This window comes from Lissotriton vulgaris, chromosome 11, assembly GCF_964263255.1.
Source record: "Lissotriton vulgaris chromosome 11, aLisVul1.2, whole genome shotgun sequence".
Classification (NCBI taxonomy): domain Eukaryota; kingdom Metazoa; phylum Chordata; class Amphibia; order Caudata; family Salamandridae; genus Lissotriton; species Lissotriton vulgaris.
Window position 1 is genome coordinate 855287514 of NC_141699.1, and position 23500 is coordinate 855311013.

Genomic DNA, 23500 nt, shown 5'->3' on the forward strand with positions numbered 1-23500 from the left:
CGATCCCACTCCACTCCAAATCTACCCCACTTTACTCCAATCTACCGTAACATAATCCACCCAATCTATCCCATACCAATCTACTCCACTTCACCCCACTCTACCCTATTCAACCCCACTCCCCTCTACTCATCTCAACTCCTATCTACCCTACCCTGCCCTACTCCACTCCAATCTACCTCACTCCAGTCTGCCTCACTCCAATTTATCCCAACATATCCCATTCCACTCTACCCCACTGCAGTCTACCCCATTCCACTCCAGTCTACCCCACTCCACCCCAATCTGCCCCACTTTACTCCAATCTACTCCACTCCTATCTACTCCACTCCAGTCTACCCCACTCTACCCCAATGTACCCCACTCCATCCCAATGTACTACAATTCAATATACCCCACTCCAAACTACCATGCTAGTCTACCCAACTCCCCCACTCCAATCTATGCCAATCTACTCTAAACGACCCCAATCTACCCCACTCTATTTTACCCCACTCTACACCAATCGACCCCACTCCACTCTACCCCAAACTACCCCACTCCAATCTACCCCACCCCATGCCACTAACTTTTAGTCATGCTGAACAGCAGCAACACTGCTAAACATAATGGCTAAAACACATTGCTATTGCCACACACATTGCCAAATTCAATATTTCTCGCAGAGGTGAGATCTATTGGCCGTGCCAATGCTTGGTAATCCAGGCTTCCCTTTGTTTAAGCTCTATAGGTGGCATCTTGTGTGGAGATTTCATCCAAATTCAGAGCAGGCCTCACGAAGCAATGCGCAGAGAACTGGGGTCAACCCATGAGCAAGTAAAAACCACTTGGAAAAGGAGAAACAAACCAGTCCACTCTGGTCACCAAACATGGTGTACGTAGTCCATTGGGCTTCACACTCTTGACCATCCTGCACTAACACACCCTGTTGCGCCCCTGGACTCACAACGCTGTCATGTCAAACCAGGTACAGGGGGGAAATCCTTAGGCACAGAGCCAATCCACTGTATGCCATGTGTCGAAATTGAAGGATTCTCATCCCCGCTCCCTTGCAAAAAGGCAACAATGGAAGTACCATTTAAAAAATCGCAGGGTGCTCTTCTGAAAAAGAGTATTGATACTCCATATCAGGGGTAAGAAGCTCACAAAGCCCTTCGTTTTCGGTTGTACATTTAAGACTTGGCAATAGAACACAAGCAATATTTAAATTAATGTTATTGTTTCAGTGTCCATGATGCGTGAGGAAAATGCAAAAAAGCATTACTGTTGCTGTAATTTGAGGGGAAACAAGCACAGAATCTGAATTGAACTAAACATTGAAAATCACAAAAATCCACATTATAATTCCTGGCTGCTGAAATATGAGAGGAAGAGTAGTGAATGGTCTGCATTGAGCTATAGATAAAAAAATGCAAAACAATTAAATGTAAATTCTTTCAATTTCTATGAATCAAGTAAAAAAACAGGCATGGTGTGAGAGGGAATGAGAGCAGGACGTTTCTCTCCATTCCAAGAATGTAATGATGAGAGAAATAAAGGCAACACCCAACTTCCTTTTGCAAACACCAAAGATTATATTATTCAACTAAACAAAACATATTTTTAACAATGTCAGTGGCGGCTCCTCCTTCAGACTATATGATGTTACTTAGCATACCGTTACTCCGCAGGTATTTACTTTGAAGTTTTTACTTTGCAAATACCATTACTACTCATGATTTTAGTGTGCATGCTTTTACTTCGCAAAAATATACATATACATTAAAAATGCTTTTACTTTGCCGTTATTTATTACGCATACCGTTACAACGCGTTATTGGTACTTTAAAAACAAAAAAAATCGTAATAGTTACCTATCCCCTGGCACGCACGCTGAACCCTAAAAATACCTCCTACACCCCAAACCCCTATCTCACCCTGACCCCTAAAAATATCCCAGCACCCCAAAACCTAAACGTACTCTGAACCCCAAAAATACCCCAAAACCTTAAACGCACCCTGAACCCTCAAAATACCACATGCACCCCTAAATCCTAACCCACCCTGACCGCTAAAAATACCCCAGTACCCCAAATCCTAAACGCACCCTGAACCCTAAAATTACCCTTACACTCCAAAACCCTAACCCACCCTGATCCCTAAAATTACCCCAGCACCCCAAAACCTAAACGCACCCTGAACTCTAAAAATATCCCCTACATCCCAAAACCCTATCCCACCTGACCCCTAAAAATATCCCAGCACCCCAAAACCTAAACGCACCCTGAACCCCAAAAATACCCCAAAACCTTAAATGCACCCTGAACCCTAAAAATACCCCCTACACCCTAAACCCCCCTGGACCCTAAAAATACCCCTGTTCCCCAAAACCTAAACGCACCCTGAACCCCAAAAACACCCTAGCACCCCAAATCCCTAACCCACCCTGACCCCTAAAAATACCCCAGTACCCCAAAACCTAAATGAACCCTAAAATTACCCCACACCCCAAAACCCTAACCAACCCTGACCCCTAAAATTACCCCAGCACCCCAAAACCTAAACGCATCCTGAACCCCAAAAATATCCCAGCACCCCAAAAACTTAAATGCATCGTGAACCCTAAAAATACCCCCTACACCCCAAACCTTTAATTTGCACAATAACTCCATTATGTGTAGTAAGTGCATGCTAAGTAATGGAACATGCATAGTAAATGCACGCTAAGCAAATGCATGCTAAGTAATGGCATCTGCAAACTAAAATATGCGTAATAATGGTAATATGAAGTAATGACCGCGTAGTAAAGGTAGAATACCCTCCTTAAAGGCGGAGGAGCATCGCCCCCCAGCCCTCTGCTGCAAGCGTAGCCGGTACACAGAGAATAAAATGGTCATTACCATTTTATTATTCTGTGTGCCGCTGGCCGAGCAAGCATGACGGTGGGGGTAGGGCAGACTGACTCCTGCGTATTGCAGGATGACTGTTCAGTGTGCCTGACAGATTGGCCAGCTGTCTACTGAAGGCCAATCTGTCATGCACACTTCAAAGCCTACAATCCCAGTGCTGTAAAATATCCGAGGGATTGCAGGCACAGGCCCTAAACCTCCAAATGAGCGCTGGGTTAGCCTGCTCCAACTAATCCTGGTTTGATTTGGATGCAGGAAGTAAACCACCTTCCTTGCTCGTCATCAGGAGAGGGGAGAGGAGAAAGGCAACATATCAGTGAGTTTTACAGCATGCTGCACCACACCGATTTTCACAGTAGCTAGCCGCCCCAGTAAACAATACGGCATGAACTTCTCACTTCTGACCGGGAACACTTTTAGATCTCTGGTAATGCCCCTCATACCAGTGTGAGCCTCGTGTCAGGAAGGTTTGTTGCAAAAGAACCAGGGGCATTGCTTCAGGGAGGATGTTTGGGGTGTTACACCCCACTAACAAATGTATTTTATGATGAATATTCGGGTACACGTGCTTTCAGTCGGGTATTGTGAGATGTCAGTCGGATTTCACCAGGAATTTTTACAAACACACAGACAAAAATGCACAAACACTCCCTCTCTGTTTTGATAGTCCTCAAAAATATTGGTTATTTTACAAAAGATTTTGTTTTCCCTCTTTGTATTCCTACAAATCTGCATTTCTCTCCCTTTTCATTGCCCCATTGGCACCTCTCAAGCACCCTGCTTGTGGTAAAATGTATTTAAACATTATATTCACGCCTGATTGTCGGAAAATCTGAAGCTCACACTCCCAAATGTTACTGACCAAGCTACGCCCCTAAACAGAACGTTGATGTAACAAGATATTACCAAAATAAAATATTGTGTTCTTGGTACCTGACCAACATCTAAATTGATTTATTGAATTGTATATCTCTTCTCTCTTTTTTCTACAGTTCAGCTCAGTGGAAGTATTGGAGTTTTTCTGATTAATCTGGTGGTCACCTCTTCTTAAAATGGTGCTAATCCTGGGCCGAAGACTCAACCGAGAAAATGGCGGAGTCCGTGACTCTCCAGCAACCAAGCGCAAAGTATTTGAAATGGAGGCAAAGCCACTGACATGTCACGAAGTTTTCGAATTTTCCTCTGGATCGTCTCATGCAGAGAGCATCCTACATACTTTCAATGAGTTCCGCGACAGCCGCCTATTTACTGACGTTATTATCTGTGTAGAGGGACGAGAATTCCCTTGTCACAGAGCAGTCCTTTCAGCCTGCAGTAGCTATTTCAGAGCCATGTTCTGCAATGATCACAGAGAAAGCAGGGAGATGTTGGTGGAAATCAATTGGATTTTCGCGGAAGCCATGGATTGTTTTCTGCAGTACGTCTACACAGGGAAAGTAAAGATTACCACAGACAATGTGCAATATCTCTTTGAGACATCCAGCCTTTTTCAGACTGGTGTCCTACGAGATGCCTGTGCCAAATTCCTTGAAGAGCAACTTGACCCTTGCAACTGCCTAGGCATCCAGATATTTGCTGACACGCATTCGCTAAAAACTCTTTTCACCAAATGCAGGAACTATGCTCAGCAGACCTTTGAGATTGTGTCTCAACACGAGGAGTTCCTAGAGCTTGGTAAAGCCGAGCTTATTGATTATATTAGCAGTGATGATTTGGCTATCAGCAAGGAGGAGCTGGTGTTCGAAGCAGTTATGCGCTGGGTCTACCACCATGTAGATATCAGAAGGCCCATGCTGCCAGAACTGATGATGCATGTGAGACTGCCATTGTTGCATCCCAACTATTTTGTGCAGACTGTGGAGGTAGACCAGCTCATCCAGAACTCTCCAGATTGCTATCAGCTGCTTCATGAAGCAAGACGTTACCACATCCTTGGGAATGAAATGATGTCGCCAAGGACTCGGCCTCGCAGGTGAGTGTGTTTCTTGAGTGGATATTTTAGCTCTGAAGTATTTATTATGGCATCAGGTGTTTTTGTACTCTTGCCCATAGTTTATCATTTTACTGTTTAATATGTACATTTTTATGTTTTAAATATAGCTTAAAACTTGGCTTAGTTCTTTTCTAATCACAAGTGTTTATGCCTTATTAGCACGTGGTTCTAAAGCAAATCACTTAACGACTAGACTATACGTCTTGCCCATATTATAAGTAACCTACAAGTACTTAAATCATTATTACTTGTAAGAAAATGTAATTTGTTGTAGAGCTTTCTGTACCATGCTGGTGTAATGCATGTGCCGTTTACATCATGACATTTGCTTTAATCTAACTGTAATCTTCAGAAATTCTAATAAGACCTCTAACTGATGTAAATTTCCCGCAACATCTATGAATCAATTGCATCCTTAAGGGTGCACTCTCCTTAAAGACGGTTCTTGTTGAACCTGAACCAACTTTGATTAGATTCCTCATGTCTATTCATACAGAGGTTTCCTACAAACATGGGCAGCTATACATATATCAAAACCACAATTACCGGAGGGGAGGAGCCAAGATGGCGACCGGGACGGACGTGTGAGCTCTCGGCTCCGCCGGTCGTCCGATCCTGTAAAGATATCCTGTCCGCGATCCTGCCTACACCGCATCCAAACGGAAACAAATATGCCCTGAGGTCACTGGCGCTTCTTTGAGCCCCTTGTCGTCTGTTTCGACGGTGAACTCGCACCGTTCGCCGATCTCCTATGCTGACCCGAGACCCAGAGCCGCTCGCCGCCGCTGGGCATGGCTGAGCATTGTTTGCTGGGACGGGCTGGGAGGGTGCCGACCGGGACGGAGGTGCAGCCGATCGTGGTGGTGGATAATACTGGCCCCCGGCATTGTGGTAAAACTACCTCCTGGATCGACTTGACTTTTGCCGAGACGGGCGCCCCTCACACGGCGCTCCCCCTGACGCGCTGTTTGCTACCAGGACGGAGTCCATCTTGGGGCACCTTCTCTGCCGCAGTTGCCCGCACCACTAGTGGCCGAAGGGGCTCTCGTTCTACTTAGTTCAGCGTCGGTGAGCCGCGTCTCCGGTGGCTCCCTCCCGCCCTGACCTCATCGACGACGGGACCCCCTTCTCTCCATCATTTGCTTACTGCCGGAGCAGCCATGTCGCCCCCCCTGCTGGGAGAACTGGTGGCTGCTCCCCTGCCTCCGTTACGCTATGCCCTGCCTGCTCACGGGCTGGGGGATGGTCTGACGGAGCTGCCATGTACACTGGAACAGCCAAAGCCGCACAGGGACCCGACTATTGGCGATATCCTCTCTGCCCTCGCCGATCTGCGGGCGACATGCTGCCGACAGTCCGGAGAACTGGAGCGGAAGACTGAGAGTGTCGTGCCGGGTGTGGTGAGCCCGCGACCGCCATGCTTTCTGCCACCGCTGATTACTCCTAACCCGGATACAATGATGCAGCGTGAGAGTGAAACGATGCGGAATGCTACTGGCTACAATGTTGGGTGCTCCTCTCCCGCTGAAGATACAGTTGCACAGTCTCCCCTCGTCTCGACGCCTGGTACTTCGACTGCGGAGTCGTCACTGTGGCCTCACTCATCGTTCTCCCATGTGCTGACCCCCCTTGCTGCCTCTGCCTCCGTGTTTATTTCTCCGCAATTGTGGACGATGTGCCAGCCTGCTGTGGAGGGAGCGTCCGTCATTCTGGGCACTGAACTTACTGGTGACTGTGTATGCCCGTTTCCTCCTTCTCTTCGTCTTCTTTGTTTGAAGCGGCCATCTTGCTCCTTTGTCTTGCCTGAGGGGAGCACACGGCGGCGGACGCGCCTGGAGGGATTTCAGCGCTCAGGCCAGGGCTGATGGTGTGCCTTGACTTGTTTCCGGCCGATTGACTGGTGACTTTGATTGCAATTGCTATTGCTTGGCATGCTCATTTTCGCTCCGGGTTGCACTTGATGTGTCTAAAAATTTTTGATTCTTCCTAATGGGGTGATTGTATTGGGGGGCTGGGAGTCCGGGGATGACTGTTATTGTTGGTGGTCTTAACTTGTTTCTGATCGGCTAGGAGGGACTCGGGTTGGGACGCTATCTGGTTCTCCGCAGGGGCCCTCACTGGATATCCCTCCTCATTAGGGGCTACTACTTTTGTATTCGCTCTGACATAGTGGATGTGGTGTAGGCCCTGCGCGGGTGGTGGAGTCCGGGACTCAGAAATTGTGGCCCTCCTCCGGGGTTAGTTATTTCGTGGGAGTTTTAGATTAGATTTCTCTTTTCTTGCTCCCTATTTCTCATGTTATATTATACTTTTTCTTTCCTTCTTATCTTACTCTCTACTCTATATTTCGGGTTTATGGGGCGACAGACGCGCTGCTGGGGGGGGGTAGGCCGTAGCCTTCGCATGCGTGTAGGGTGGGGGTTGAGGGCGGTGTTTTTGTTTCTTTTTGTTCCTATGGTGCCTTGTTTTTTCTTTTTAATTTAATTCTCTTTTTCTATCTGGGATTCGTGTCGATGTTACTGTTTGGCGGATGGCGGTAGATCACTGTTGGGGCCTTAGGTCTAATATCCTTGCTGCGTACATCCTGGCCGCCATGCAGCCTGTAGGGGTTTCCCATCTGAGTAGCTGGGCTGCGTATGCCTCTGTCGCTATTGCTATTTCACGTCTACATGGACCCTGTTTTTTCTTTCGCCTATAATTTATCTTTATTGAAACGGAATAGTTGGTCATTATTAGTTGCTACGAAACTTTAAAATTAACCTTCATTACTCCTGCGGCGCAATAGCACGTGACCTACAGTGTAACTGCTAAATGCTTGCTATTTGATCCTGCTGTGCTATTGCGTCACTGTACTGTATGCGCCATGTGCTTAATAGTGTTTGTGGCTGGCCTGTGGGTTGTAGGCCACTATTTGTACTTCTTTGGATGCACCAATAAAGGTTTTCAAAATTAAAAAAAAAAACACAATTACCAAACCACTATTGCCAAGTTTTATAAGCAAAATAGTATCCACAAATAGGCAACATCAGACCTTATCAACAGCCCCTCTTTAACATAAAACCATATCACAAATTCTGTCACCAAACCTCTGCCCAATGTCTAGCTCCTACATGAATTGCCCAACTGATCAGAATTGCTAAATACTTACCTGTAACTCCATTACGTCAAGTCCTTCCTTAGTCCTTATCTATGAAGAGCTTTTCTCTTCATGCAGACTCCTCTCTGATGCAGAAGAAAATAGAATGCCCTCCAGGAGCGAAACTCAGGCCCCTGCAGCCGCCGCTGTGCGGGGGAGGGAGGGGCGAGCTGCAGGGGGCCCCCTCAGCACAATACTCAGGCCCAAGAGCTCTGCATTAAATCCGGAGTGGGGGGCCCTCCGTGTACGTGGCAGGGGGACCCCTCAACTTTCATTACGCCACTGATGCCCTCTATATATAGGGATCCTCCTTTGTTCTTATCATCTTTTGACTTAAAATGTCCACTGGGTGGGTGGGTGAAATGACTGGAGTGAGAAAGGATTTGGAGTAATGGAATTACAGTTAAGTAACTCAAACATTACCTCCCTGTTCTTCCCCTGCTCCAGTCCTTATATTCGAAAATACCCAAGCTCTAAACCTTTCAGGCTCTAAAACACCACAGACCTAGGTTGACTGCTCAGAAGAATTTATTTTGCAAATGAATTGTTGCAACTGTTAAAACATCACTGCTGCCAAAAACTAAAACATCCTCGGAGCCAATACAATCTCACTGAAGTCTAATGATTTGCCAAAGTTGGAATGTGTGCCCATGTGGCTTCTTTGCAAATCTCTGTGGTAGAAGCTCCCTCAATCTCTGCCCAGGAGTGGTCACACTTCTGGTCGATTTACTCTGAATCCTTTCCAGGGCAAGGCTGATCCTTTTCTTTGTAAGCGCAACCAATCAGAGATCTTATCCACCTACTTAGCAAAAGGTGGATAGCTTCTAATCTTTCCGGGCTGAACTAAAATTGACAAATAAAGTGTTCCTTCCTGAATGAAGAAACATATTTATGTAAGTGTAAGTAAAGAACACTTTTCTCACATCTAAGTTGGTCCTGCTGACAACTTGGACTTGGGACAAACTCTGGTAAAATCTCCTCCATGTAATGATGAAAAAGCGAGCTTACCTTTGGGAGGAAAGAAGTAACTGTACTGATGACTAGTGTGCCTGAAAAAACTTTCAAGTAAAGCGATCTGCAAGACAGCACTCCTAACTCCCAACCTCCTCACAAATGTGATTGTCATCAGGAAAAAGCCTTACAAGTTAAAAATTGTATTGACACATGCGGCAAAGGCTCAAAAGGATGTACCGATCTGGAACCATCTTTTCCACCGTACTTCTGGCTATTGAAAAATCTTTCAACATTCTGGAGATGTAAGGCTGTAACTCTCTTGCCCCACCCATAGTTTTCTGAAGGCCTGAATTGTGGCCCATTGAGTTCCAAGGATTGAGTCCGGCAGTCCCAAAGTAAAGAGATTTTGCAGAAAATCCCAAATCTTTATCTCACTACAAGAGAAAGGTTCATAATCCAACTGTACACCTCCTCTGGCAAATACGTAATAAGCATGCAGTGTTGAAGGTATTGCATGTGCCTGAACTGCCATGCCTAGTTGTTTAGACAATCCCTTCCTCTGTAATTCTAACCTTTCAACCTCCGGACAATTTCCCTACTCAAAACTGGGTACACTAAAGGGGATGAAATAAGAGGAAACCAGGAGGAATGGACAAGAAGAGCACAATCATCACCACTCTCACTCTATATTTATTATCATGTGTACACTTGGTTTCAGTTGGAATGGTGTAAAACACAAAGAAGCGTTCGGGCCATAGGCAGGTCATGGCATCCACCTCGAAATTAATTGTGGGCGAAGAATATTCTAAGCTGTAGCAAGCAAATCTATCTGTGGACACCCCATCTTTTATCAAATGTTGTTGCATACCAGTGGATCAAGATAAAAATCTTGTGATGACAGAAATACAAACTATGTCTCTCCACTACCACATTGTCTACCACTTTGATGTGTATTGCACTAAGAGAATACAGATTCTCTTCAGCCCATGTTTATCAAGATCCACTAGAGACTGAGATGAGGTACACCTTATCTGTTCAGATTATTGTTTTTTGTCACCTTCAGCCTGATTCATCAAAGACCCGTTTTGCGGGTCTATAATAGCGATTCATAAGGAATCGCTATTACAGACTCGCAAAACGGGATTCATGGAGGAATCGCAAAAAGAATTGCGATTCCTACACAATCCTTATTTGCGATTAGCAAATTGCTAATCGCAAATAAGGAATAACTCCCCATTCATTCTTATGGGCCAAAAGGCCCATAGGAATGAATGGGGAGTATTCCTTATTTGCGATTAGCAATTAGCTAATCGCAAATAAGATAGCGATTTAAAGGGTGCCTGGGGTGTCCAAAGGACACCCTGTAGCACCCCTTAAATGCAAATTGAAACAGGTGTTGCGCACACACAAGTCCAAAGGACATGTGTGTGTGCAACATGCAACTTAGAAAAATGCTTTTAAAAGCATTTTTCTAAGTTTTCGCTATTTACCACGAGGTTTGACCTCGCGGTAAATAGCCGGCTGAAATTACGAATTCGCAATTTTTAAATGGATGATGAATTGCATTTAAGGAATCTCAAATAGAGATTCCTTAAATGTAATTCCTCGCAAAATAGCGAAATCGCTATTACAGATTTTTGCATTTGGGATGATGAATCCCAAATGCAAAAATAGCGCTCGCAAAGGGCCAGGTTCTCAGAATCTGGCCCTTTGCGAGCCGATTTCGGCTTGATGAATCAGGCTGTAAGTCTCTTCTGACCACAACAGCCAGCCACCATTCAAATCCTGACTCAAATTTCCAAAAGGGTTCATCTGACCACCTCCAATTGCTTCCAGTTAGAAGAACGAAGGCTGTCTACAGGTAACCATCTGCCCTGCATTTCCTCTGAGTCAAGTACAGTTCCCCTATTCATGTCTGCTGGCATGTGAAAGGAGTAGCCAACCCCGCTCTAGATTATCCTGTACCAACCACCAATGTGCAAATGCTGAGGGACAATTGTATTGTTGTTAGGACTTGTGGCGCCACTCAGGAGAGTAGCACTAGTATCAGTATTAGAAATATCTTGATCTTGGTGCTGCAGGCTAAGGAGAACAACTTATCTCCCCAAAGTCAGTGGTCAGGGCCACTTAAATAGTCAGAAGAGAAAATCGCGAGCACACAATAGTATTGTAACAGAATTATCAAAATTGCGCAGTCTGAGCACAAATTTAACGCAGAGAAATGAGTTCTTGTTCTTTTTTCTTTTATTCCTCGAGTCTTCTAACGGAACACCTACTCGGAAAGACACGAGGGGAGACGTCCGCAGACCGGAGACTACATATAACGAGTCCTACAACAAAGCAGAATTAATTTGGAGATGTTTAGATTGTGATAGGGGACGTCTGTGAAAACAGAACCCCACATTGGGTTGGAATTATCACCACGGAAAACTAATAGACATACAGAGAAGAAAGCCTTGATAAAGTCGCAGGGAAATTTCCGATGTTGGCGACGAAACACGTGTCGGCTGTTGGAAGACCCGAGGAATAAAAGAAAAAAGAACAAGAACTAATTTCTCTGCGTTAAATTTGGGCTCACACTGCGCAATTTCGATAATTCTGTTACAATACTATTGTGTGCTGGGGATTTTCTCTTCCAACCACCAATATGGTTCTTCACTTATCTACCTGTTCAGGTCAGCTGGAGTCAGGACATTCTGATAATTTGGATTCCACTGACCTGGAAGATGGCTGACTAATATTCCTAATATTCCTAAATGAAATGTTGCTTGTGAAACCAGGGCTACTTTGGTCACTATGGTCCATTGCACCTGTAACCAGAATGCAGCCTTTGAGCCAACCAGCGTCAATATGTGATCCTGTGAAGGGGTGAGGATCGACTTTTCCCTTGGTATGTTATGTTACGTTACTTTATGTGCAGTTGAAAAGTGCGACTAATCGCCCATGAGGGTTTCCAGGTGCTGAAAAGGGCAAGGGCCTGAGCAAGGAGAGCAGAAGGGATCATGCCTATTTTTTCTGGAAGAGCAAGCCTTGAGCTATTTTCGGAAGTCTATGAGGGAGCGGGCAGTTCTTAGGTGAAGCGGAATGTAATTCCAGGCTTTGGCTGCGATGTGTGAGAAGGATTCTCCTCCATTTCTGATCTTCTTGATGCAAAGGGTGCATGCAGTAGCCTGGGAGGCCAAACAAAGGTATCTGTGGGTTGGTAGAAGTTGAGGTGGTGGTTGAGGTATGCTGGTCCGATATTGTGGAGGGCTTTGAGGGTGTGCATGAGCAGCTTGAAATTACAGGAGGTGCAGTGAGATATGGGTGTTATGTGGTATATCCAAGATTAGTCTGGTGTTTGTGATCTGGGTGGTTTGGAGTCGGCCGAAGATGCAGGCTGGGATTCCTGCGTAGAGGGAGTTTCTGTAGTGGAGTCTGCTTGGGATTAGAGCCTGGGTGACTGTTCTTCTGGTGTTCATAGGCATCTATATGAAAATCTTGCGTAGCATTCGCAGGATGTGGAAGTATGAAGAGGAGACGGCGTTGATCTGTTTGTTCATGGTGAAGTTGGTGTCTAGGATGATCCAGAGTTTCTTGGCATGATCAATGAGTGATTTGGGGCCCAGTTTGGAGGGCCACCACGACGCATCCCAGGGTGAGTGGTAATTTCTGAAAATCCGGACTTCAGCTTTGTCAAGTTGAGCTGAAGCCAGGTATTGCTCACTTATGATGCAATGTTACGCATGCAGTTGGTGAAGTTGGTTTTGGTGTTTTTGGATCTGTTTGTAAGGGAGAGAATGAGCTTTTTGTCATCAGTATATGAGACGATACTGATGCAGTGACATCTGACGATGCCTGCGAGGGGTGCCATGTATACATTAACCGCATCATTGCTACAGCAAATTCCCGTGCTGTGCTGCAATTTTAAAAATCCCTTGTAATGTGACAAGGTCAACTCGTCAAACACACAGCGCAGGTAACACCCATGACGAGTTGACCTTGTCACAAGCATCGAAGGGGTTAAAGAGCACTGGGCTAAGGGACGAGCTTTGAGAGACCACACATATGAGACTATTGGGTTCTGAGGAGAAGGATGGTAGTATCACACATTGTGTTCTGCCCGTGAGGAAGGAGGATATCCACAGAAGGGCTGGCCCACAGATGTCCAGGAGGTGAATCCATCTGATGAGTGTGTTATAGAAGACGGTGTCGAAGGCTGCAGAGAGGTCAAGCAGGTTGAGAGCTGCTGTTTCTTCACGGTCGAGGATGCTTCTGATGTCATCAGTGGCCACAATGATGGCTGTTTCAGTGCTGTGGTTGGAGTGGAAGCCTAATTGTGATCTCTTGAGGAATTGGTGCCACTCAGGGCAGTCAGAGAGTTGAATGTTGATGGCTTTCTGCATGACTTAGGCTGGGAAAGGTAGGGGGAGATGGGTCTCTAGTTTCTGAGAGTATTGGGGTCTTCTGACTGCTTCTTTGACAAGGCAGTGACTTCTGTACTTTTCCAGTTTATCAGGAGCACATGACTGATTAGTAGTTCAGCCACTTGATGTAGATAATGACTTGTCACTTCACCTGATGGAGTGTGTACCAGACAGTCATCTAAATAAGGCTGCATAGATATCCCTCTACATTGGAGGAGGCCATGAGAGGACCCATTAACCTGAGGGGCTGACTTTAGCCTGCAGCGCAGCATTCTGAACTGAAAATGCTGTCCCTGCACTAAAAACCAGAGATAGCTTTGGTGTGCCTCCAAAATTGGGATATGTAAATATGTGTTGTGCAGATCCATCTTTACCATGAATTCTCCCTGGTGTACCACTGGGATAATTCTTTGTATGGTATCCGTCTTGAAATGGAATGTTTTTACCTATCTATTTACTGCTTTTGCATCCAACAGTGGTCAATATACACCTTATACTTTCTCCACCGGAAAGAGAAATGAGTATGAACCTTTGCCTTATTCTTCCTTGGGCAGTGGGTCAGTGGGCATGTATTTTAGTAAGTCTAAGATTCCTTGCAACAGTGCTTGGAATTTGCATGAATTAGGAGGTACAGACATATGAATTTACACTGGATTTGGAGGTCTGGGTTCAATTACATAGCCCCTACAAATTATACTCAGCACCCAGTAATGTAGAAACTGTTGGATAAGTCCCCCAACTGGAAGCTCTCAAGCTTTTAATTCCCCTATAGTCAGGAGAGCTGATTTCTTTAAGGTGCTGAGTTAGATTTGGAAGACTTGTTTTTGGAAGAACCTCTCAACTGGAATCATTTATTCTTTCTCGCTTGTCTATGATAGCCATGAGAAGTGGAAACCGAGTTGTATTTTTTCTTTCTACGAAAAGGCATGTTTCAGTCCTTGTAGGCCTTGGGTACTGTAGAGTCTTCACCGTCCCTGGAGCATGCAAATAAAATATGCAGCACAGGAGTTGTAGTCAAATACTTCTTTATTCCTCAGCATACACAAACACACACACACACACTGCACATTACATCTGGAATGAATCTGGAACTCACTTCCGCCTCAGCTCCGGACCACCTCCTCCTCCCAGGCCTTCAAAATGGACCTCAAAGTTCTCCTCCTCCAAAGACACCTCCAAATCTAATTCACGCCCTCTCTATCATCTGAAGGAAGGCCTCCCATTATTAAAAAGTCTATTGTCCATGACTATGGAATTGCCTTCCCAGTGTGTTCTGGCAGTTTGAGTGTTTACCATTTATTGCAGTATTATCCTTGTACCTGTGTATGGTACCCTTTTGTAACTTGCACACGTCACTTTTCTCTTATAACACACTGTATGCTACCTCTCACATTTTTTTTTGCTTTAGATACTTGCACAAGTGCCACCATTGCCTACATAACGTTTGTTATTGTGCTGGAGTGTCTGCCATTTATTGCAGTATCATACCTCTACTTGTACTTTGTACACTTTTGTAACCTGCACACATATCACTTTTTCCTCCTGTAATGTACTGACTGCTACCTCATGTATTTTGGTTGCTCACTATTGTCACTTTTGATTCATGTAACTTAACGTTTGCTTTTATAATTTGTTCACTTGTAATTTTCTCCTCTTGTATCATTACTGTTCCTATTGTGAAGCGCTCTGACACCTTTCGGTAAAGTCCGCGCTATATAAAATTTCATAAATAAAAAAAAATTTAAAAAACATCATACTTCATGTTCCCTACACCCTAACACCTCTCAACATATCAAGTGTTTCCTCTCAAGAGTCTGCCCAGAACCACAAGGGTCCCAAGAGTGCATAACATCAATATACCACATCTCCCTCTTTGTTAAAAAAAAAAGTGGTGACATTACTAAAATCACATTTCCTTGATTAGTCAATGAGGCGCTCACACTTGTCTGCCAGATCAGGTGATCCGAGATTATCGAGATTCACCATGAGCTTAAGTCAGACGTGCTGGTGAGGTCGCTTGACACATGGTTTCAGGACTTTACAAGTGTTGTGGCAGTTGTTTAAAATGCAATGTGTCCTGAGTGATGGATTGTCCAGGATATTGTGCTGTCAGGATATGTCCCTAGCATGCCACAACCTGCAATGGATCAGTGGCAGAATGAGAGTCCATTTTCCTTCTTCATCTCTGCTTAACCAGTACCAGTCTCCTTTGTCAAAGACTGTCTCCTGTGCATGAATATTTTGATCTGTATATGCGTTCATTTTTATTTTCCAAGTTGTGTTGGTGTCTCAAACCTTGTCATCATTCACTGTTCGATCCAGGGTCCATTTAGTTAATTTTGTTCTGATGGCTCTCTTGAATTGTACGGTGGCTGAACTTTCAGGGGTTGTGGAGTGAGAGTTAATTGATAGGCCCAAAGGACCTGGCACAGGGTTTGGTTTAGATCAATCCCCTTCAATGATGCTTGTTGAATGATCCTCTTGAGGGGGAAGAGGGGTGTATTCTTTAAACTCTTTGTTGTTATTTGAGGATTTCAGGGATGCCCCACATTGCAAAGATGTCATCACGACATTTTATGACTTTGTCAGAGGTTGTCGAAGATAGGTCTTACACCAAAGGAAAACGTGAATACTCGTCTGTGACTACCATGAGATGATATCAATTTTTGAAAAGCCCTAAAAAGTCGACTGCAACCCTCTCCCAAACATAGACGGTAAAGTCAAACTTTGTCACTGGATGCTGCATCACCTTGGAGGACAAACACTTGTAAATGTGGTACCCCTTCAGTTCCTTCTCAACTTGTTTATCTAGCTGAAGAAACCATACTTGATCTCTTAAGGCTCTCTTGGTGGTCACAATACCACCATGTTTTTCACGGGCCTGCTCGATGACCTGCTGTCTTAGGCTTCCAGGTATGATGATTTTTTTATTCTAATAAATTCAACGTTATTGGCGAGGGGTCAGGTACTTCTCCATGATTGTGTGGTAATAAGTTCTTTGATTATGGTCATGTCTTTGTCTGCATTGATGGAGGAATAATTTGTTCCACAGACAGAGCCGCAGGTGTGCTGGATCTCACAATAAAGTTGAGATAGTCTTCAGCTATCTTGAATGTTGAACTGTGACGATGTAGCGGCACTCGTGAGAAGTTATCTGCTGGGTTATGATCGTTCCCTGGTTTTTGCACGATCTCATAGTTTTACTCCTGCACTCTCAACCCCACCTTTTAATGCAAGTGGGGCATCTTGGCCTTAAGGTTTCCAAAAATTGTAAGCAATGCCTGGTGATCTGTGATGACAGTGAATCATTTTCCGTAAAGGAATACATGAAAATGTTCACAGGCCCACACCACAGCCAGACTCTCCTTCGACTGAGAGTAGGCACAGTCTGTTTCAGACAAACTTCGACTGGCATAGGCCACAATGAATCTTTGTGCTTTCGGATGGCCATTGTGTTGAGCAAGAATTGCACCAAGCCTATCAGGCTAGCACCAACTGGTATTTCAATATACAACTTGGGATCTTGGTTGCACGTTTAATGTCTTTGAAACTCTGGTCTCATTCTAAAGACCACTGAAACTATACATTTTGCGTAGTCAAGTCTCTCAATGGACACTCACTGTAGCAAAGTTGCAAATGTATATTGAGCAGTAGCTGTTCTTTTTGCATTTGTCACCCCTAGTGGGACGGGTATGCCCAGACGCATGTCCCGTGCTCTCCATGCCACTGGAGTCAAGCTATCCTGGCTGAAGAGGGCTGAAAGCCGGAAACCGGTCCTAGGATGCTTGTTTCCAGTCCAGGGAGGACCTGGCCTGGCAGTTAGGGCAGGACTGTTCCCATTGGGCGCAGGGTCAAGACTGATTTGCCTATGGCTGGATCCAAACTGGAATGACATGGTGAGCGAAAAAACTATGGATTTAGGCCCAGATCTCTGTACTGGGGTGAATGCATGACATTGTACTGCATTTGTCCATCAATTGTCTTGTTTGTATTTGTCACCTCGAGTGGGACGTGTTTATGCCCAGACCTGGGTCCCGTGCTCTCCATGCCACTGGAGTCAAGCTATCCTGGCTGATGAGGGCTGAAGCCCGAAACCGGTCCTAGGATACTTGTTTCCCGTCCAGGGAGGACCTGGCCTGGCAGTTCGGGCTAGACTGTTCCCATTGGACGCAGGCCAAGACTGATTTGCAAATGGCTGGGTCCAAACTGGAATGGCATGGTGAGCGAAAAAACTATGGATTTAGTCCCATATCTCTGTAGTGGGGTGAATGCATGACATTGTTCTGCATTCTGAACCTCAATTGTTCTTTTTGCATTCTTCTTCCTTCTTCTTCTTTCTTCTTTTTAGAAAGGATTGCAGCATGGTAATATCTTGTAGGGGGTGTACATGGCTGACAGTCCTTACACTTTGTCTGGGTCTAGAGTCATTTGACCTTCAGAGAATATGTGCCCAAAAAACTTGAGTTTGGTTTTGTGAAACTCACAATTCACAGTGTTCAGAGTGAGACCTGCATCAGCAAGTAACTGGCACAATTTGTCAAGGGCTTTGTCGTGTTCTTATGTTCTCCCAAAAAACAGTGTCGCAGGGTTTCCGTTCTCTCACAGAACTGTGCTCAGAGACCTAGAACCTGGGTGAGTCAGGGTGACCCACAACTCACCTATTTCTCAGAAATCCCCTTACCAGGCTAGCTACAGTATCTCATCGGCAGTAAATACTTCCCGATGTCTTAGACAATCCAGAACATGAACTTAGAATACCTCAGGTATCGTGGAACACATGAACACTCTTTCGTTATATTATCATTCCAAACCGAAACTGGGAGGCAATGAGAACACGTGCAAGTTTGAAATGTTTATTTTTTCAATGCAACATTCTCAAACGCAGTATCTTGTATAATATCAACATACATATTATAAAAATCAGAGTCAGCAGCATAGTCACTAATCCATAATAAGCAAACTGTGATAACATATTATGATGCAAAATCTATAGAATTCTGTATCACCTATATTTCGCGCACCCTAATTAGCATATTATATTATATCTAAGAAGGTCTCATTTGGGCTTTAGCTGGGCGAACCCATACCTCAAATTCTCAGTAGTAGGAGATCACATCAACAGCTACCAGCTCTCAGCATGTCCAGCATCAAGTGTGTTTAGAATTTCCTGTAACTGTATCTTGAACTCACGTAAAGCCCAAAGTTGGCACAAACATTATTTGTGTTATGACTAACGTAGTGCGAGGATCAGGCCTACAATAACCTTGTGTTAGAGTGTGCAGCTCTCAGTGTGCAGACAGTTGTTCCAAATGTTCCAGGCACGACTGATATCAGTGTAATAATATATTATTCTGAAGTAAATCAAATCTTTCTTCTAGGTTAAAAGCTGTAATAACAAGTAGGTGTTGCGTGCAAACCGAAGCAGAAAGAAAAGATGGCGTTTAAACTTTTAACAAGCACATGCTAACTTAACACAACCTATGGAAACGTAATAACCATATGACACCCCCCCAATGGTCCGAGGACGGTCAAAAGACAAATATATAGGCCAATACTCTATGAGAGGCAAGACATGAAAGCAGAGTTCAATGATATTGAGCCAAGCTAAATGTATGTAATGTATGTAAAATTTAAAAATACAAAAACTATGTATGAATGCCTATAGTGGCCACACAAAATATAAAAAGTCGAACTTGAGGCCTAAAACTAATAAACAGGCCTTGAACATATGAAAAAATCGAATGTTCGTATTGAAAGTGGCACCATTCAGAATTACTAAAAAGTCACGTGCCATATAGATGGAAGTATTCAAAGTCATCCCTCGTTGAATGAATATGCAAAATATGTAGCAACAGCTTCCAACATGAAATCACTGTCATCATCCGAAAACAGTTCAGCCATCCAATTAAGCAATGGGAAAGAACATACGTGCTCCTCCAGTACTGAATCCTCTAGCATCATCAGAGGACAACTCAGCGGGTTCTCGAGAACGCTTTGTGCCAGAAAGTCATGCGCTGCTGCGAAGATGTCCCACTGACCCATTAGTCCATGCATCGCTGCCATAGCCATAACCCTTTCGCCAGAACAGACCAACTCATGAGCCACTACGGGGGACATCAGCTGATCAAAATTGACGTCAGGAGAAGTCGGTAAACAGAGACACAAATCAATGGCCCAGTCGAAATCACAGCTTAGGCAATGAAACACAGGCTGGACACAGGTGAAATAGGAAAATCTGAAAGATAATCAAAAGCCGTGCTTAAAGTCGCAAGCGGCAGGGATCCATAATAATCAAGCATCCGGTTGCGAAACTGCATCAGTAGGTGCTGTGCGTTTCCTAGCGCAGGATGGACATCCATGTTACATGAAATAAAATATCACCAGAACGCCTGCAGCCAAAGCCAGCAAAACAGGAAATCCGCCAAACAGACTAGCGAATATAGAATGGAAGAACGCAGGGAGTATACCAAATACTTTCTCAAATGTAGTCACAAGACCACTGCTAACCATTTTAAAAAAATGAGCGAGGTTGGATGTGGAGGAGGCATTAAAGATCTGATGAACCAGCTCGCAAAAATGAAACGGCAAATCAGTACTTAAAAGAGCTTGTACTTCTGTGCGTGTGTTTGCTATGTGAAGGACATAAGTTTCACGGGCAGAGCTCAGGGCCACCTGTTTTTGAGACAAAAGGGCTCTTATACGGCCTAAACCATTGAATTCAGCTCTCAAGGTTGGTATTCTCGGCCAAATTAAAACTTCTGCATTCCCATGCGTGGGTGGATACAACACATTCTTGCAGCAAACGACCCTTTCAGACACGGTAACCACATATCCTATACCAGGCTCTAGCCCACAACAAAACTCGTTATTTAAAAGTAAATAACTACCGTTGGATAACAACGTGAACGTGGGAACTATTGCAGGAACTGGGGTCCCTTTCAAAACACAGGCCAAATTAGGTTTGTCCTGATTACAAGAACCATGCAACTGGATGTGTCTGCAAATAAGTGAGCGGTCAGGGGACTGTGTACATTCTTCACCATTCAGATTCACTTCATTCCCATCCTTAAGACATCTGTAAGTGTATGGTAAAGACCATGTCTCATGGAGGAAAGCACTGCCTAATGGTTCATATCGCCCAATGGCAATATATTTCATACAATTTGTAAATTTATACAAAGCAAAAGGTAACGTTATAACACCATGAATAAGCCATGTTGCTGCAGTTACTTCAGCCACCGAAAACGGCAGGGATTCTAATTTTTCAATATGTAACATAGAAAATGTAGCATCTCTCATTGACAACATGCGCTGTTTTTCAGTCAAATTAAAAGGGGCAAATAATGATGAGATGTTTAAAAAAGTCCATGGCACTCGACCAGACTTAAGAGTCTGTAGTGTCCATGCAAACTGCATCACAGAACGCAATTGATTTTGACCATGATACAACACGGACACTTCATCATGTACTATGTCGACAACAGAAGACACAATATTATTTAAAGTGTAAATTCGGGAAGAAAGCGTGTTAATGCTGTTATCAACCACTGCAAGCACTTTTTCCAAATTAGCTTGATCAATAGCCCTTAGGCGTTTAGCAGCTTCAACCTGGTTAACTTTCCAAATTTCATTGTAAATTGCATACAGGAATCGCTTAGATCTACCTTTAGCAGGGCCTTTTATAAAATCGTTTAAATCCACATTATCATGTAATTGAGACAAATGTAGTTTAACTGCAGCTAAAGTAGAATGTTGTAACCAATTTTGACACAGCTTACCTACAGAATAAGTCGTGACGGAATAGTCTCCCTCAAAACGTGGATCGGGCCTGAGTTTTGTGAATCCCTCAGCCAAACCCATAAAACGGCGCTGGCAAGAATCAGCACTTTTTTGCCATACCAGCCAACCCTTGGAATCCAAACTGGAAATGTCAAAGGATGAATTATGTAAAAGAGTTTGCAACTCTTGAATGGAGGAAGCAGTGAAATTACCCCAACCAGTATATTCATTTAAATCTGGGATGGTTGGTGTATTTAATTTTTTAGAAGTAGCCAATCCAAAGCATGTTGTCTGGAAAATGGTAGAATTTAAAAACAACATGTGATTCGGGATGAGACATGCACGGTGCAAAGCCTCAGTGCCTTGTACCTGCCAATCTTTGGTACCCCAAACCGATTTAAGGTCAATTGTTCCTTTCCAGAACTCGTAGCCATCTACAGCCAACCTGTCTAAAAAGGACTTCGAATACAGCAATTTTGTATCGGTAAGTCTAACTTTGGAAATGGGCTTTTGTGTCATTTTAAAATAAAATGACTTGGGATTAGACTGATCAAAGTCTGTAAAATATGTATATTTTTTCAGAAATGTATTGGAACTGCCACTGAATGGAGCAGGGCAATGTTCCCATTGTGTATAATTCACAGCAACCCTCCTGGAATTTGTCTTATGTAAAAAATGATTACCATAGTGTTGAAAACAAAACAAATCACCATAATTAATAGAATCAGTATACAGATCCTCAGCATCGAAGGCAGCATAATACTTTAAATCAGAGAATAATGCTTCTACGGCCTGAATATCCCAATCATCAGAACGTACATTTTGTTTAATCACATCTCCCATGTTTACTCTAAGCACATTTGGAACATTAATCACTTCAGTAGGCCCATGTATCTGAAACCTAACCGCATCCCACACAATCCCGTCAAGGACAGGCCATGCTGTAATGTTAACTGCTTTTAAGTTTCGTTTCTGTCTGAGCGCAGAATGTGAAGAGGAGAGAGGGTTCAATGTTCCATTAAGGTACCGAATTCCTGTTCTTTCTTTAACGTAGTGACCATCGATCAGGCGGAAAAAATAAAACACAAAACCAATTGACATAAAAAGATAGAATGAAAATAGGATCAACCAAATGTATGTCCAAGGCGGAATTAAAAAATGTTTTTTGAACATCGTGGCATATCTTGCAATGTTTGTGGGTTTCTTTGATGTTTCCGAAACAGAGTCAAAAGAGAATCTGGACTGGCCTGCCAAACGGGTCTGCAAATCAGGCATCGATAGATCAGCAGGATAAGTGTAGGTTAGCTCATCAATGTTAGTATCAGGAATAGTATTTAATAAAGGTCTGGATATGGCAGGCATCTCGAGGGACACCTCCTGTTCTGCACCAGATGTAATAGCCAGCACAGAGTGCCTCACCATGGAAGGACAGGATACAGCCGGTGTCATGCTATGAAGAATCGGCCACCCTGTGTGTCTTGACATTGTCATTAGAAATAAATCTGTTCTCCTTACGACCTGGAAGTGGTGGTAAAATGACTGTTCTTGTGCCCTTCACACCAAGTACTCGGACTGGTGCTCGATATGAGGGACCAAACTCTTTTTTGTTATCGATCTTCTCTCGAACCAGTTCTCCAACTTGGGGTAGCCAGCCAACTACCGGGATCTGCAACGCATCATCCGATGTGGAGGGCAAATGTTCCTTTGCAAGACTGTCTCTGGTCTTTTGTAGATTCTGTAAAACATTGCAATGTTCATCTAAGTCAAAGGCCCCGGCCTGGGCCTTGTAGTCCGGCCCATCAAGGTCAGGTACATACATCTTGATACCAAAGAGCATTTCGTATGGGGTCCGCCCACCCAGAGACCTTCTAGGGAGATTATTAAGCGCACACTGCACGCCTATGAGGTGGGCTAGCCAGTTTCTACCAGTGCCTATAACTCGGGCTGTCAAAGATTGCTTTAAGTCGCGGTTCATTCGTTCTACTACACTATTACCCTCGGGTCTGTAGGGGCTTGAAAACTTGACTTGGACTCCCAACGAAACCATAGCAGCCTTGTATGCCTTAGAGGTCACAGACGGGGAGCCATAGCACCTCGAATAGACCGCCGCAAATGTTTTTCCCCAGGTTTCACAGTCAGCAAGGTCAGGAGCCAGATCCTTCGGTAAACTCAGTGTAAGAATCCGATGCTTATCACCCGGACTCGTATTAGGAAACACAGCCTCCAGCTGGCCGAATTTCTCAGCAAGCCAGAACGGAAAATCGTCCTTTTCCAGGGGCTTTTTACCCATCACGGAATTAACCATGACCGGGTTGATTTTCAGACCAGCATGTTCTGCTCGAAG

The 23500-nt window shown here is 44.2% G+C and overlaps 1 protein-coding gene across 3 annotated transcripts in view; it reads left to right on the top strand.

Annotated features, from left to right (window-relative positions):
• KLHL24 (kelch like family member 24) overlaps positions 1-23500 on the top strand; it is a 337055-nt gene that overhangs the window by 181527 nt on the left and 132028 nt on the right. For all 3 annotated transcript variants that reach the window (XM_086943985.1, XM_086943987.1, XM_086943988.1), the window contains one exon: positions 3881-4860. In XM_086943985.1, coding sequence (XP_086800111.1) covers positions 3941-4860 — 920 coding nt within the window. In that variant the 5' untranslated portion in view covers positions 3881-3940. The remainder of the gene's footprint in view (positions 1-3880; positions 4861-23500) is intronic.